This window comes from Primulina eburnea, chromosome 13 (genome assembly GCF_022965805.1).
Source record: "Primulina eburnea isolate SZY01 chromosome 13, ASM2296580v1, whole genome shotgun sequence".
Lineage (NCBI taxonomy): Eukaryota > Viridiplantae > Streptophyta > Magnoliopsida > Lamiales > Gesneriaceae > Primulina > Primulina eburnea.
The window spans coordinates 10755145-10770096 of NC_133113.1; the positions used below are offsets into that span (position 1 = coordinate 10755145).

Sequence of the window (14952 nt, forward strand, 5' to 3'; positions counted from 1 at the left end):
TATTCAATTATTTTAAAAATATATTACTAATTAATATATGATGAGAGCATTTTACTAATAATAATATAATTAACAAAAATAATAAAACAATACATTATACAATTTATCACAATATATTATTCATTTTTATTTTTTATTTTATAATCATTTTTATTATATATCATGTCAACCAAACGATGTCTAAACATATAAATATTAATATAGTCCGCCATCTTATCAATTCCATTGGACATGGATATGATCAAAATTTCAAAAATCAAAAAATGATCTTGTCCCATGATGTGACCATATATCAGTACATAAATATGGGTGACATTATTAGTCACGGACTGTTATAAACTTTTGTGGATGAGAAATTTTGAATCTTGGACCATTACATTATTCATTTCCATTGTGTAAAAATTGTATTTGTACTGAGTTTTGTCCCAATTACCAGATGATGAATTATACAGTTTATCATCCAGTTCTTCGTTTGTAATAAATACAGATCCCCAAACACAAAAATTCCACATAAGACCTAATTTCCATGTACATACTCAACAAGTGCAGGCAGCACGCTCCTTTCCACGAGAGAAGACGAATCCTTCGAGGAAAAGAATCGAGGCTCCTCGTGCTGCAAACTTCAAGTATGTGCAGTTTAAAACCTGAGAACTTCATATGATTATTTTACAATCAAATTAGACGTATATTTTCTACCCATAGCAAGATGATTGCATGTATAAAATTTTAGGTTATAAGAGAATTATGCACATTGGAGATTGTGACTTTTTTCAAAGAAGCAAATATGAAGTTGACTCCAACCAAATATAAAATAAAGAACACATCAAGATAATGCCAAGGCTTATTTCAAACTCAATGCTAAGTTATTGAATTAATGTACACAAAGCACCAACAAATCAACTCAATAAAATAAATCCAATAAAAAATTTTAAAAAATAATGGAGAGAGATACCTAAGCAGCTGAAGTTCAGCAATAAATTTATTGCTTCATCTATAACCTCAAACTTTGGCTGCAGCTTTGGCCTGAGAATCCTCCATTTCCTGAGTAGATAAAATTGTCAACTTTTGGATGAAATCGTGATGTAACTAAAAGAATTATATAAGCTGAATATATCGATTGTACTATTGTATTCATTAACAACTTGTTTATACAAAATTCTATATACATGGAAGAAAATAAGTAGAGACATTCAAAATCCAATCAGTTGTTATCACAGCTTTCGAGAGAGAATGGGAGCTGATGATCTTGCTGCTGACCTAATGTTGAGTTCAACTTTGTAGGGAGATCTGTTGACATTGAGGCGGATTCTTTTACAGTGACAAATGGAGATAACAAGTACGGTTCACTACAATGAAAAAAATGGCTTTTTTTTTTTTGCATTCAACTCTCATGTATTTAATATATTTGGCACTTACCTCCATTAGATATCATCATTTTTACACTTAAAAGAGGTAAATGTAACACACGGATGGTAAAATATCATATCAATGTTTAGAGCCACCAATTTCACACTGCACCCTAACAATTAAAACTTCATTTGTCACTCTTCTTTTACAAACAATTGTTTAAATTCAAAAGGTTCCTGTGTATCCTCCAAGTGATTTGTTACCATTCAACAAGGGTCATTTTTCCCATCAACAGCTAAAGAACTAGTTTCACATAGATTCAAACACTCCAGTAACAAGGAGTGTGAGGAGTCAGATTCATGTCATGGCTTCCTACTCATAATTTATTGTCATATTCCTTCTTGGCTTGTTTCAAGCTAATATTGTGTCTTGAAGAAGTTTTCATTACGTGCAGGTCGATTTTAGTTAAAAAATGGCAAAAATACAGAGGAAAATAAAAGATGTTCGTCCCATGCAGAATTGAGCCAAAGGATGGGGGATGACCAAAAGTTGGAAACTTCGACCAAAGAGAGACCATGGATCACAGGACATCTACATTGCAAGGTCTGTGCACAGCCCTGCAGGTATGCCCTATGAGCTTACACACCAAAAGTTCGGACCAAAGGTCCGTCGCTCAAGAAGGTAATTCTGCTGGAAATCAATATTCAAAAGGAAAGAGTCCCATCTGATTCAACTTCAGCTTTACAATTTTTAGGCCATAAACCTACATTTTTCACGGAAGTAGGAATAGGAATAATAGATTCATTCTTATGGTTCTTAGTTTAGACTTAGGGAGCAAGGATTTTCAAGGTTTATCGGGCATTCAAGAGGGAGAATCACAAGCGAGATTTTGGAAAACTTAATGCCTCAACACTACAATTTCTCTTAATTATTTTACTTATCTGATATTATTGTCATTTATCGAACTTTACACTTCATGTTCATTTTGTGTATTTCAGTAGATTAAGATCCTATTGGGGTTGATATTTGATAACATTTTTCCATTATAATTCTTTTCTTGCTCAATTTGTTATCCAATAATCAATTAATGTTGTTTGGCCAATCATTTATATTTATTTGTTTTGTGATCTTGAGTACGCTTGCAGATTGATTATGACATTAAAACATCAAATAACACTTTGTAAAATCAACTAGAGATGGAATTTGGTATTGATAAGTACTAGAGATTCTAAGGATTTTATTTTATCATATTCGTGGTTATCTGGAATTGTTATACCTTATTTTGTGTTTATAGGAGATTAGTTTTATATTTGTAGATTTGACCAAAAGATGAAATAAAAACTTATTTTTTGAGATGGAGATTTTTTCAGTATTTTCCAAAGTGATTGCACAAGACTTGAAAGACAATCAAATACTAAAAGATGAAATTCTCTCATTTAACAATTCCTTGCCATTCACGTGAAATAAGAAAACGGAAAGAAAGTTTGGGCTTTCGAGATATTGGCTCATTAAGATCAGAGGAAATAAAAGGTGAACACACACATCAAGGACAAAACAGACAAGATATCACAGAACATATACAGCACTACACGTGAATAGAGGACCAGAGAGAGAGGAAGACAAAACTTGGAGGAAGGCAACAGAAAACTCTCTCCGAACTTGGTGGAAGAAAAAATCTAAAGTTTGAGAGAGAGGAGGATAACAACTTCAAGAGGAGAATCACGCCAACCACGCTGAGATTTTTTTATTCTTTCCTAGATTTTATTCTTATGAATTCAAACATTGTGTTTATGCGTTGTTTTGATTTTATGAAATAAATTTATTTAGAATAAAACCACGATAGGATGTTTTTTTATTTTAATTATTGATTGATGTTGATTCAATATTTCTTATTAATAATATAATCACCTATTTACATGTTTGTATATTAATCACAAATCGGACGAGATTGGTTAATTATAGCGACAAATAAGTCGATCAATACATAGTAAAAGTGATTACAAATAGTATTCGATTTCAATGTGCGGTTTTAGATGAAAATTGAAATTCCAAAAGATTTAATACATTTAGATCTAATTAAATTCAATTAGGAATAATTGGATGGATGGATTTAAATTGATTTATTAACTGGAGGAATCGTTTAATAAATAAATTGGGATTTCACCGCGATTGTCAAAAATTTAATAATTAATTGAATGTTAACATGTGTCAACATAACAGAAGTGACTTTGTTGCGTGTCTTAGTTCTTTATTTTAAGTTAAATCCATCCTTGATCATTAAATCCGTCGTTTTTAATTGCAATTCTCTTATTTAATAGTTTAGATTAATTATTCATGTATCATTTTCTTATTTATTTTGTCTAGCTTAAATTAAGTGATAAAAATTCTAGTAATTAATTATTAGTCTCAACAGGATAGACACTTGGACCCATCATCCATTTACTATAACTTGACCTAATCCGCTTGTTATATTTATTCCCAACCAAAATCGTCAATCGGGTATCTTTATGCGGCTAAGATAAAAGCTAAAAGTTCAGAGATCATCTTGCGGTTTTGCCTAACCATAACCTAATAGAAATATATGAACTCTTAGAAATAAATTCACAGGTCCCAAAGAAAAGATGATAATTAACCTAGAAATTTTTGCTTAAGAAAGGATGATAATTAACCTAGAAATTTTTGCTTTATATTACACAGAATCCTTTGACGTGATTGTTTTGAATTCAGTGATAGACATAGCAAAGTTATATATTATATGTGCTAGGTCAAATGTTTATAATTGCTTGAGTTCATTCACAAATCACAACAGCTACTTTCTTTTGTCACATTTTCTCTAAAAGTGCATCATATTTTATTGGTTTTACACTGGTTTAAATATTCACTTGTCTAATTTAATTTTTTGTCACGTTTTTTCTAAAAGTGCATTATATTTTATTGGTTTTTAATTGCTTTAACTATTCACTTGTCTAATTTAATTTTTTGTCTGATTTGGATAATTAAGTTCATAAGTTATAATTATAATACTACTAAATAGTAAATAGGTGAAAGTAAAAAGAGAGAACTTGGACTTGAATCCAATTTTATTTGTCAACAATCTACTGCACTTGTTAGGCACAACGTGTTTCTTCGATCAGATGGCATAATATGCTATTGAGAAATGTTAGTATCAATGCTCAATAGTAAGTAGGTGACAGCAATACATTCTTCACGCATTAAAGAGAAATTGGTCATGAATTCCATCAATCGTCAAGTTTAATAATCCCGAGTGTTATGGTACGATAAGTTGATTTACCTCCGATGGAGCACTTCGGATCTTCCGCGTAGGTGTCCTCATGGTAACAAGCTCCTCGGCTGCTGTAGGGTGAATACCTATGGTGGTATCAAAATCTGCTTTAGTCAAGCTAGCTTTGACAGCTACTGCAAATCCCTGAAAATCCAGATTCAATGATATAAGACCTTAAAATCACATACACCATATCGAAGAAAAATAAATCTGCACAACTCAAAAAATAGGCCAAGGTGGCAACCTGGACAATCTCTGGCGAATCTTCGCCACACATGTGCAAACCAAGAACTTTATTTGTCTTTGCACATACTATAAGTTTCATGAAAACTCGGTCAGGAAGACCTGAAATAGTAGCCTTCAGAGGCCTAAAGTTCGAGGTATAAACATCAACATCGCCATATTCCTTTGTTGCCTGCAAGATTTGCAATTAAAAACTCTCCCATTCAATTTGTTGCAGGAAAATTTCCTCACAATCACCTGCTCTTCTGTAAGACCAACTTGACCAATAGGTGGCTGAGAAAAAACAGCAGACGGTACATCCCTGAATAAAGCAAGGATATATATGGTCATTAAAAGCTAAAATGACATCGAAAGAGCTCCATCATCACAAACACAAACCCAAAAATGCTCATTTGCAGGTTAATCTGTTTGGTAGTTCACTTAGATTCAGAAATACTAAATATTCTAGCGCAGTTGAGATTGCACCTGTGATCTGGTTTTGTCGGTTCGTTGGCAAAAAGCGTTTTTGCCAACGCTCCTCCTTCCATCAAGGCCACTGGGGTCAAATTTATTCTGTCGGTAACATCTCCAACTGCCCATATTGATGGAACAGAAGTCTGAGAGTATTCATCAACCTAAAGAAACAATTAAAACGACAACAATTGTGTTCAGATACACACTCATTAAAATAGATCTTTGGGGAGGAGGGGATACAAAAGAGCATACCTCTATGGCTCCTTTCTTGGACAATTTCACTCCTACTGTTTCCAAACCCAAATTCTGCCATCAATACAAAGCATTAATAACAAAAGTACTAACATTTGTGGCACAAGCAGGCAACTTCTTGCTGAATGAGGAAACTAACATCTAAACCAGACTAAAAGCAACACAAAACAATACGCGCGCTTTACAACAAAAACATGTTCTCAAAACTTACCCGTATCACCTTTAAATCATGAATCAGTTAACGCAGCACAAAATATTCACCTTTGTATTGGGTTTGCGTCCTGTTGCAAACATCACATGAGAAAAGCCATCAACTGTTCCTTTGTTAGTTTTCAAAGATAATGAACCATCCGATGACTTGACAATAGATTGTCCCGTCTCCTCAGGATAGAACTTAACTCCCCTCAATGACATTTGTTCCCCAACAATGTCTCTGATCTACAATTAAAGAACATTTCCTTCCATTTTACGGACAAAAAAATTAAGAAAGTATCACATAAGCTAATGGGTAAGGTTTCTTAGATTCTGACCTCTTCATCAAAACCTCTCAACACCTTCTTCTGCCTCATAAACACATGCACATCACTTTTCAATCCATTGAAGATTCCAGCGAACTCGACTGCAATATAACCTCCTCCAACTATAGCAATTTTTGTAGGTTTTGAAGGTAAATCTAGGGCTGCATCGGAGTCTATCGCATATTCGCTCCCAGGAATATCAGGAATGAAAGGACGGCCACCAACAGAAATAAGAATGTTTTTTGCTGAGAAAAGTTTTCCACCCACATCCACTGTATGTGGGTCCACAATCTGCATTTAAAGTCAAGAATATTCTCATATACTAATACAAATTCAATGCTACAAAATCTATGAATTAGCAAGAGAAAAGAAATCGTAAACTAAATGATACCTTGCCACGACCTTCAATCAGCTTGACACCAGCATTTTGCAGTATATTTTTGTAAATACCAGTAAGGCGAAGCAATTCGGCATTCTTATTAGCTATTAAGGTACTCCAATCATGCTTAGGTTCTGCTTCATAATTCCATCCAAATCCACCACTCTCTTCAAATTCATGAGAAAATTTGGATGCATATACAAGGAGTTTTTTTGGTACACATCCGCGCAGCACGCACCTTCACAGGATTCATATTTTATTAGATATATAATTGAGAGAATCTCCCAAGCTAGTTGCTCTCATGAAATGCCAAATGCATCAATTTTGAGATAAAAAATCTCTCACTTTCATTTGCTACAAAAAGCATGATATTGTCTAGAGATGTTTGAAAAACTTAATGAGGCAACATTCTTCAATGAAACAACACATGAAATACAGAAAGAATTGAAGAATATTGAATAAAACAAACACTTTGATCCGAACCCGGCCCTGCAGAATGTGTCAAATGTCATTCAACAACGAAGATAAAACTTAACATAATCATGGTTTAGTTGAGCACAGAAACTCATGGTTAAGTTGAGTAATAATACCTAATAATATTCAGAACATGACATTTGCATTTTCATTTCTCGCCAAAACAAATGATTAAAGACCCACTAAATACGATCAAATATCACAAGCAGAGACTGAATAGCACGCAAAACAAATATTTTGTATAAGCATAATAATATATTGTTCAATCTTGCCCCCTTGTTTTCTTTAGCCTTTTTTAACACAGGAATTCGACATCCAAGCATGGCATCAAAGAATCATCAGGGAAAAAATGAAAGCAAAAAACGCAGAAGTAAACATACGTGCCGCCGAAGCCGCCAGCGGTGTCGGAAGAAATGGTAGCGAAAGGCAGCTCGCAGATAGCAACTGAAGCCCCAAAATTGGCGGCAAATCGAGAAGCTCTGACGCCGCCGCTGCCAGCACCGATAGTAAAAAGGTCGAAGTCGTACTTCCGAGGCGGCTCAGCTCCGTTTGTGGACTCCGAGCGAATCGCTGTCGAGAATCGGCGATTCAGAGGAGAGATTGCGTGGAAGTTTCTGGAAGTGACTTGTTTATGGGAGCGAGGGAAGGAAAGGAAAGGAATCGGAAATCTGTAGGTGCGAAGAGTTTGAAGCGCCGGAGAAGAGAGGGAGGAGCCGAGACGAGGCGTACTCAGAGACGTCGCCGCCATGGAATTTGTGCTTCCGACGAGTTATCCAAGCAACCAATATATATATATATACCTCTGGACGGGAGAGTTGCCAGTTCAAGTTTGATTCCCCGACTATGTACTATTTAATATATAGTTGCCACATGCCTTCTCGGTGTTGCTTCTGTAATCTTCCTTTTCTTGGCTCACAATATATAACAATTGTTATTTATTTTGAGTGTAATACAATAAAAAATTTATGGATTTTTAATATTTTAAAAATTTACAAGTACTCAATTAATATTTTGAATGCTTTTTAGAAGTTTAGTGATATTAAAAATATACTTTTATAGATTTTTTAAAAGTCAATCGATATTCAACATTGAGTTTTAAAAACTCTATAAAAATCTAAATGTATTCAAATTTTCAATAAATTTTAACAATTTCATAAAATTTGTTAAAATACAAATATTAAATCTTGATGTACAACTATAAATTATCACAAATTGTTTTTTGGTTAAACTCAAATATTTGGATGGATTGTTAGAACTTCTAACTTATATGTTATCTATGTCAATTAATTATTCGTTCAAAAATTAATAAAAATAATATGTTATAATTAGGTAAATAATCTATAGAATTCTATTTAAAAAAAATATTTACAAAAGTTTATAAAATTTTGTAAAAAATTATAAAAAAATCCATAGAAATATTTTTGTAAATCTATGATAATTTATAAAAGACAATAAAAATCTATCAAATTCACAAAAGTCTAGTACTTAAAAAAAAATCATTAAAAATTATTTAAACTCTGGATTGAATACATTCCACCTAATTTTTATGAAAATTCTGGCATCTGACAAATACGTAGATCATAAATCTATCTGATCGGAATTGAACGACCATTATCAAATTTCAACTTATCATCTACTTCTTCTCCAATCTCCAATCTTTACTCTCGTTATATATGTCTGACCCTAATTTTGTTGACCAAAATAAAGTTGGAGCTCAATAGGCGAAAGTCCATTAAGTTGGAAAACATTGGGCGGTTTGAGAGACTGGTCTGCACATGATCACTAGTCGTGGAAGATGGGTGAAATCGGTTAGAAAATGAACAAAAAAACAGACATAATAATAAGAAAAAATCTCGCGGCAATTTTGTAGTGACCCGTTTCAGAATCACCTACTAATCAGAACTTAAGCATGCAAAATTAACATTAAAACTGAATCAGGTAAAACAACGGAAAAACAGTAATACAACCCAATCGAATCTGTAAGTACAAGATACTTAAACAACCAGATCGAACTAAAAACCAAGAATAAATACCAACAACTATAAGTCAACCTCTGCCAGCTCCCTGTCCACTCCCTCCTGGACCGTCCAACCTGAGACCTGCCCCATCGAATAGGGTGTCCAAAACAGAGATAAACCGAGGACGTGAGCATAAAACGCTCAGCACCGAAAGCATGAGTATACAAGACTATGACATGCATGTATGCAAAATGTACTGGATACCAGGATCTGGGTATAACGAAATACTGCTCATGCAAATGACGTCAAGGTATGTAGCACTCTGCGCCGTCGCACCAGGAGGTGGCTCCCATACCAAAATAAACCTGTGGATATACCGGTGACCTGACCACCGTCGGCCAACGGGGTCCAACCATCCACAACAAACGAGGGCTGAGCACCCTCTCAATAGGCTATCTCAAAAATAGTCAGGCTCAACATGATTATGCAAATGCCGCATAATAAACCATGCATCATATGACAGATAATAATGCAACATATAAACATGCAACACATAGTAAAGCATACTCAATCCTGCTATCTCGGATAGTACTTTCGTACCTCAAATCAGTAGATCCTAGCAATCAGCCCTAGAATCAAGTCTGCGTCCGTAGTCAGCCCACTGATACCGCTAGCTCCCGACTAGAGCACAGCTCCGCTACAAAACCAGTAGCTCCCCGCTAGTGCCTAAACCTCGGGAAACGACTAGAAACTCATCAGAAACGACTAAAACGCTCTGGAACACTCGGAATTGGCGAGTAAAAAGTGAAGCCTCGCGCCTCTATTTATAGACAACGATCGGACGATCCGAACCACTTCGGACGATCCGAACCACTTCGGACGATCCGAACCCTGTACACTTCGGACCTTCCGAACCCTTATCAGACGATCCGAACTCTGCATGTCTTCCACGTGTCCAGACACCTGTCTTCGGACGATCCGAACGCTGATCGGACGATCCGAACTCTGCATGTCTTCCACGTGTCCAGCCACCTGTCTTCGGACGATCCGAACCCTCTTCAGACGATCCGAACTCTGTTCGGTCCTTCCGATCTCACCGAAATATAATTAATCCAATAATTAACTCAAATTAGGCATCGGGATACTACATTCTCCCCCCCTAAAAAGGATTTCGTCCGCGAAATCGAGTCTGAAGAATGACAATTCTGAACAACAATACATTCAACTTAAGAATGAATTACAACTGAAAGTACAACTGAAATTACAATCATTACTGAAAATACTACAACTAGAACAACTCTGGATGCTCTGACCGCATGCGACTCTCTAGTTCCCAAGTAGCTTCTTCAGTACCTCGGCGTTGCCACTGCACTAAGACAAGAGGAATAGTCTTATTCCGCAGTACCTTATCCTTCCGGTCTAAGATCGAAACCGGTCTTTCCACAAAAGACAAATCCGGATTCAGCTGAACTTCTGTCGGATGCAAAACATGAGACTCATCCGCTACGTATCGTCTCAACAAAGACACATGAAACACATTGTGAACACTAGACAGATACGGTGGCAAAGCTAATCTGTAGGCCAAAGCTCCCACACATTCTAAGATCTCAAAAGGACCAATGAATCTCGGAGATAGCTTACCCTTGAGTCCAAATCTCAGAATCCTCCGAAAAGGTGATACTTTGAGAAACACTTTCTCGCCTGCATCAAAATGAAGAGGTCTGCGCTTGGTGTTCGCATAACTCGCTTGTCGATCCTGAGCAGTCTTAATCCGCTGTTTGATCACAAGAACTTTGTCCATGGCCTGCTGAATCAATTCTGGACCCTCGACCTGTCGTTCTCCGACTTCTTCCCAGAACAGAGGAGTACGACAACGTCGACTATACAATGCTTCAAAAGGAGACATACCAATACTCCTATGAAAACTGTTGTTGTATGCAAACTCTATCAGTGGCAGGTGATCCTGCCAAGCTGGCCCGAAATCCATTACACAAGATCTCAACATATCCTCAAGAGTACGAATAGTCCTCTCTGACTGACCGTCAGTCTCTGGGTGATATGCAGTACTCAAACTCAAGGTAGTGCCCAAAGCTTGCTGAAAGCTGCCCCAAAATCTAGATGTAAATCGAGGATCTCTGTCACTAACGATACTCACGGGCACACCATGAAACCGTACAATCTCCTGAATGTACAACCGTGCCATCCGATCGAAAGTGAAATCTCTGTTATACGGAAGAAAATGGGCAGACTTAGTAAGCCGATCCACTACCACCCAGATAGCATCTCTATTCCCCACAGACATAGGCAAGTGAGTCACGAAGTCCATCGTGATATGCTCCCACTTCCACTCCGGAATTGGAAGATTCTGCAACAAACCTCCAGGTCGTCGATACTCAGCCTTTACCTGCTGACAGACAAGGCACTTGGAGACATACTGATAAACATTACGTTTCATACCTTTCCACCAAAATCGAGTCCTCAAATCCTTATACATCTTGTTGCTCCCCGGATGAACACTCAACCTGCTACGATGAGCCTGGGACAAAATTTCCTCCCTCAAAGTGTAATCTTCCGGTACAACAACACGACCAGATAAGCACAAAAGACCCTCGGACTGATAATGGAATCCAGAAGTATTATCTCCATCAGCCAACCGAGCTAATTTCTGAACCTTAGAATCAGCCATCTGAGCATCTCTAATCCGAGAATACAAAACTGGCTCAGAAAAAATAGTAGCTACACGGATACTCTCTGTTCCCTTCCGATGCTTACAATTGAATCCCATCGAACAGAAATCCTGAATAATCCCAGATACAGCACAAGTCTGAAGAGCAGATAATCTCACCTTGCGACTAAGAGCATCGGCCGTGAGATTCGCAGATCCTGGATGATACTTGATCTCACAATCGTAATCCTTGAGTAGATCCATCCAACGACGCTGACGCATGTTCAACTCAGCCTGAGTGAACAGATACTTCAAACTCTTATGATCAGTGAAGATCTCAAATCGCTCACCATACAGATAATGGGGCCAGATTTTCAAAGCAAAAACGATCGCTGCTAATTCCAGATCATGAACAGGATAGTTTTCCTCATGAGGCTTTAACTGTCTCGACGCATAAGCAATCACATGCTCATTCTGCATCAGAACACACCCTAGTCCCTGTAAAGAGGCATCGGTGTAAACACTGAAACCACCAGATCCAGACGGTAAAGCCAAAACAGGTGCAGATGTCAAACGTCTGCAAAGTTCCAAGAAACTCTCTTCGCATTCTGATGTCCACTCAAATGAAACATCTTTCCGAGTGAGCTGAGTGAGTGGCTTAGCAATCTGAGAGAAGTTGACAATGAAACGGCGATAATACCCAGCCAATCCCAGAAAACTGCGGATCTCGGCTACTGTCGTCGGACGCGACCAGTTCAATACCGCTTCCACCTTGCTCGGGTCAACTGAAACTCCCTTGCTAGAAATGACATGACCAAGGAATACAACCCTGTCAATCCAAAACTCATATTTACTCAACTTCGCATAAAGCTGATTCTCGCGAAGTGTCTGTAAAATAATCCTTAAGTGTTGTGCGTGTTCTTGCTGATCATGCGAATAGATTAAGATATCATCTATAAACACCACAACAAACTTATCCAAGAAATCCCGAAATACCCGATTCATCAGATCCATAAAAACTGCTGGTGCATTCGTCACCCCAAAAGGCATAACCAGAAATTCATAATGCCCATACCGGGTCCTGAATGCAGTCTTCGATATATCTCCCTGATGAACTCGAAGCTGATGATAACCAGACCTTAAATCAATCTTGGAATACACAGAGGTACCTTGCAGTTGATCAAATAAATCATCAATCCGTGGCAACGGATACTTATTCTTTATTGTAGCACGATTCAACTGCCGATAATCTATGCAGAGCCGCATAGAACCATCCTTCTTTTTGACAAAAAGAACTGGTGCTCCCCACGGGGACACACTGGGTCGAATATACCCCTTGTCAAGAAGATCCTGCAACTGCTGTTTCAATTCTTGCATCTCCGATGGAGCTAAACGATAAGGAGCTCTAGAGATTGGTGTCGTACCTGGCACTAAATCAATGCCGAAATCCACTTCCCGAACGGGAGGAAAACCAGGAATCTCCTCGGGAAAAACATCCGGAATATCGCAAACCACTGGAATGTCACTGATACCGACACTATCTGCGGACGAATCAATAGCATAGATAAGGTAGCCTTCCCCGCCCGACTCCAAAGCACGACAGGCTTTCAGAGCAGAAACCACAGGCATCGAGGGTCGCGCTCCCTCTCCATAGAAAAACCAACTGTCGCCCTCAACTGGACGAAACTGCACAAACTTCTGATAACAGTCCACAGTAGCTCTAAACACAGTCAGCACATCTATTCCCAGAATACAATCAAAATCCTCCATCGCAAGAATCATCAAATTAGCAGTTAAAACATTACCCTCAAACTCTAGAGGACAACCTAAAACTAGACGTCTAGCTAGCACCGAATGACCCATCGGTGTGGAAACAGATACCACAACGTCCAAAGAAGTGAAAGGTAATGCATGACGCTTAGCAAATCTCGCAGATATGAATGAATGAGATGCACCAGTATCAATGAGAACGTAAGCAGGTAATCCACATAATAAAAATAAACTTGCGATAACTCTCTCGTTCTCCTCAGCAGCCTGATCCTGGTTAAGAGCAAAGACCTGCCCTTGAGTACGCGGTCGGAGGTTAGAACCCTGAGTAGACTGCCCCTGCTGTGGCCTATGATGAACTGAAGCCTGAGAACCAGATCCTGATCCTCCGCCCGTCTGTGGACAATCTCTCTTCATGTGGCCCATCTCACCGCACTTGTAACAAGCACCCGCAACCTTGCGACAACGCTCCGTCGGATGATCCTTCCCGCAGTGCTGACACGGGCCCCTCTTCTTCCCAAAATGGTGAACTCCTCCAGATCCAGAGGAAGAAGATGTAGATCCAGTCTTCTTAAATGTTTGGGCGCGGGGACCCAAAGAACTAGTAGGACGAGCAGACTGCATGGCTCGACCTCTCAGCAAACTGCCCTCAGCTTGGCGACAACGGTTCACAAGGCCCTCATACGATGTCGGATCATCGCAGACAACAACCCGATCATAAATCTCCTGATTGAGGCCCTGAAGAAAATGGTTATACTTGGCCATAGCATTGTCACTGACATGCGGAACATACGGAAGCAACTCAAAGAACTTCTGCTGATACTCATCAACAGACAAGCTTCCCTGCTTCAGATTGATCAACTCAATTGCCTTGGTCTGCAGAAGAGCTGGCGGAAAGTAAAGCAGCATGAAAGCGGCTCGGAAATCGGCCCAAAGAACTCGACCCTGTCGCTGAACTATCGGTGTAGAGGTAGACCTCCACCACTTACGCGCACCACCCTCCAGCAAGAAATCAAGGGTATCAATCTGCTGCTCCGCCGAGCACTGAAAAGTCTTGAAACAGCTCTCCATCCTCTCAAGCCAGTTCTCCGCAACATCCGGAGTCTCACCGCCCGAAAGAGGTTTCGGCCCCATCTGCAAAAACCGATGCATACTAAAACTCCGAGGCTCTTCACGACGGTGTTGACGACGTTCTCGATGCTCTCGACGACGCTCCCGATCGTCGCGGTCTCCCCAGTGTCCAACGCTGCCATGACTACTAGCATCGTCGTCAAAACCAGACATCTCTTAGCTAAAAAAGTTACCAGAGATTAAACCCAAAAGAACAGTTCTAAATCCCAAAATCTTAATGCATGCTCTGATACCATAAATGTAGTGACCCGTTCCAGAATCACCTACTAATCAGAACTTAAGCATGCAAAATTAACATTAAAACTGAATCAGGTAAAACAGCGGAAAAACAGTAATACAACCCAATCGAATCTGTAAGTACAAGATACTTAAACAACCAGATCGAACTAATAACCAAGAATAAATACCAACAACTATAAGTCAACCTCTGCCAGCTCCCTGTCCACTCCCTCCTGGACCGTCCAACCTGAGACCTGCCCATC

General features: G+C 38.5%; 1 protein-coding gene and 2 long non-coding RNA genes across 4 annotated transcripts; 1 reads left to right on the top strand and 2 right to left on the bottom strand.

Moving 5' to 3' along the window:
* Window positions 1–391: 391 nt before the first annotated feature.
* On the bottom strand, window positions 392–7816 carry LOC140808948 (glutathione reductase, chloroplastic). Of its 2 annotated transcripts, none has more exons than XM_073166343.1 (11): window positions 7330–7816; window positions 6488–6713; window positions 6109–6387; window positions 5840–6016; window positions 5579–5632; window positions 5339–5487; window positions 5111–5174; window positions 4875–5045; window positions 4640–4774; window positions 953–1041; window positions 392–651 (listed from the first exon to the last, which is right to left on the bottom strand). In XM_073166343.1, exons 1-10 carry the CDS (start codon window positions 7695–7697, stop codon window positions 1000–1002), a joined length of 1665 nt encoding a protein of 554 aa, XP_073022444.1. In that variant the 5' UTR covers window positions 7698–7816; the 3' UTR covers window positions 392–651; window positions 953–999. The 2 variants fall into 2 exon arrangements, with proteins under 2 accessions (XP_073022444.1, XP_073022442.1); XM_073166341.1 differs by having other exon boundaries at window positions 392–644; window positions 7330–7815.
* On the top strand, window positions 491–2677 carry LOC140808949 (uncharacterized). Its single transcript, XR_012113068.1, has 3 exons — window positions 491–626; window positions 1282–1336; window positions 1802–2677. It is a non-coding gene; the product is annotated as an uncharacterized lncRNA (long non-coding RNA).
* Window positions 3820–4633, bottom strand: LOC140808950 (uncharacterized). The gene is made up of 2 exons (XR_012113069.1): window positions 4017–4633; window positions 3820–3980 (listed from the first exon to the last, which is right to left on the bottom strand). It is a non-coding gene; the product is annotated as an uncharacterized lncRNA (long non-coding RNA).
* Window positions 7817–14952: the final 7136 nt, after the last annotated feature.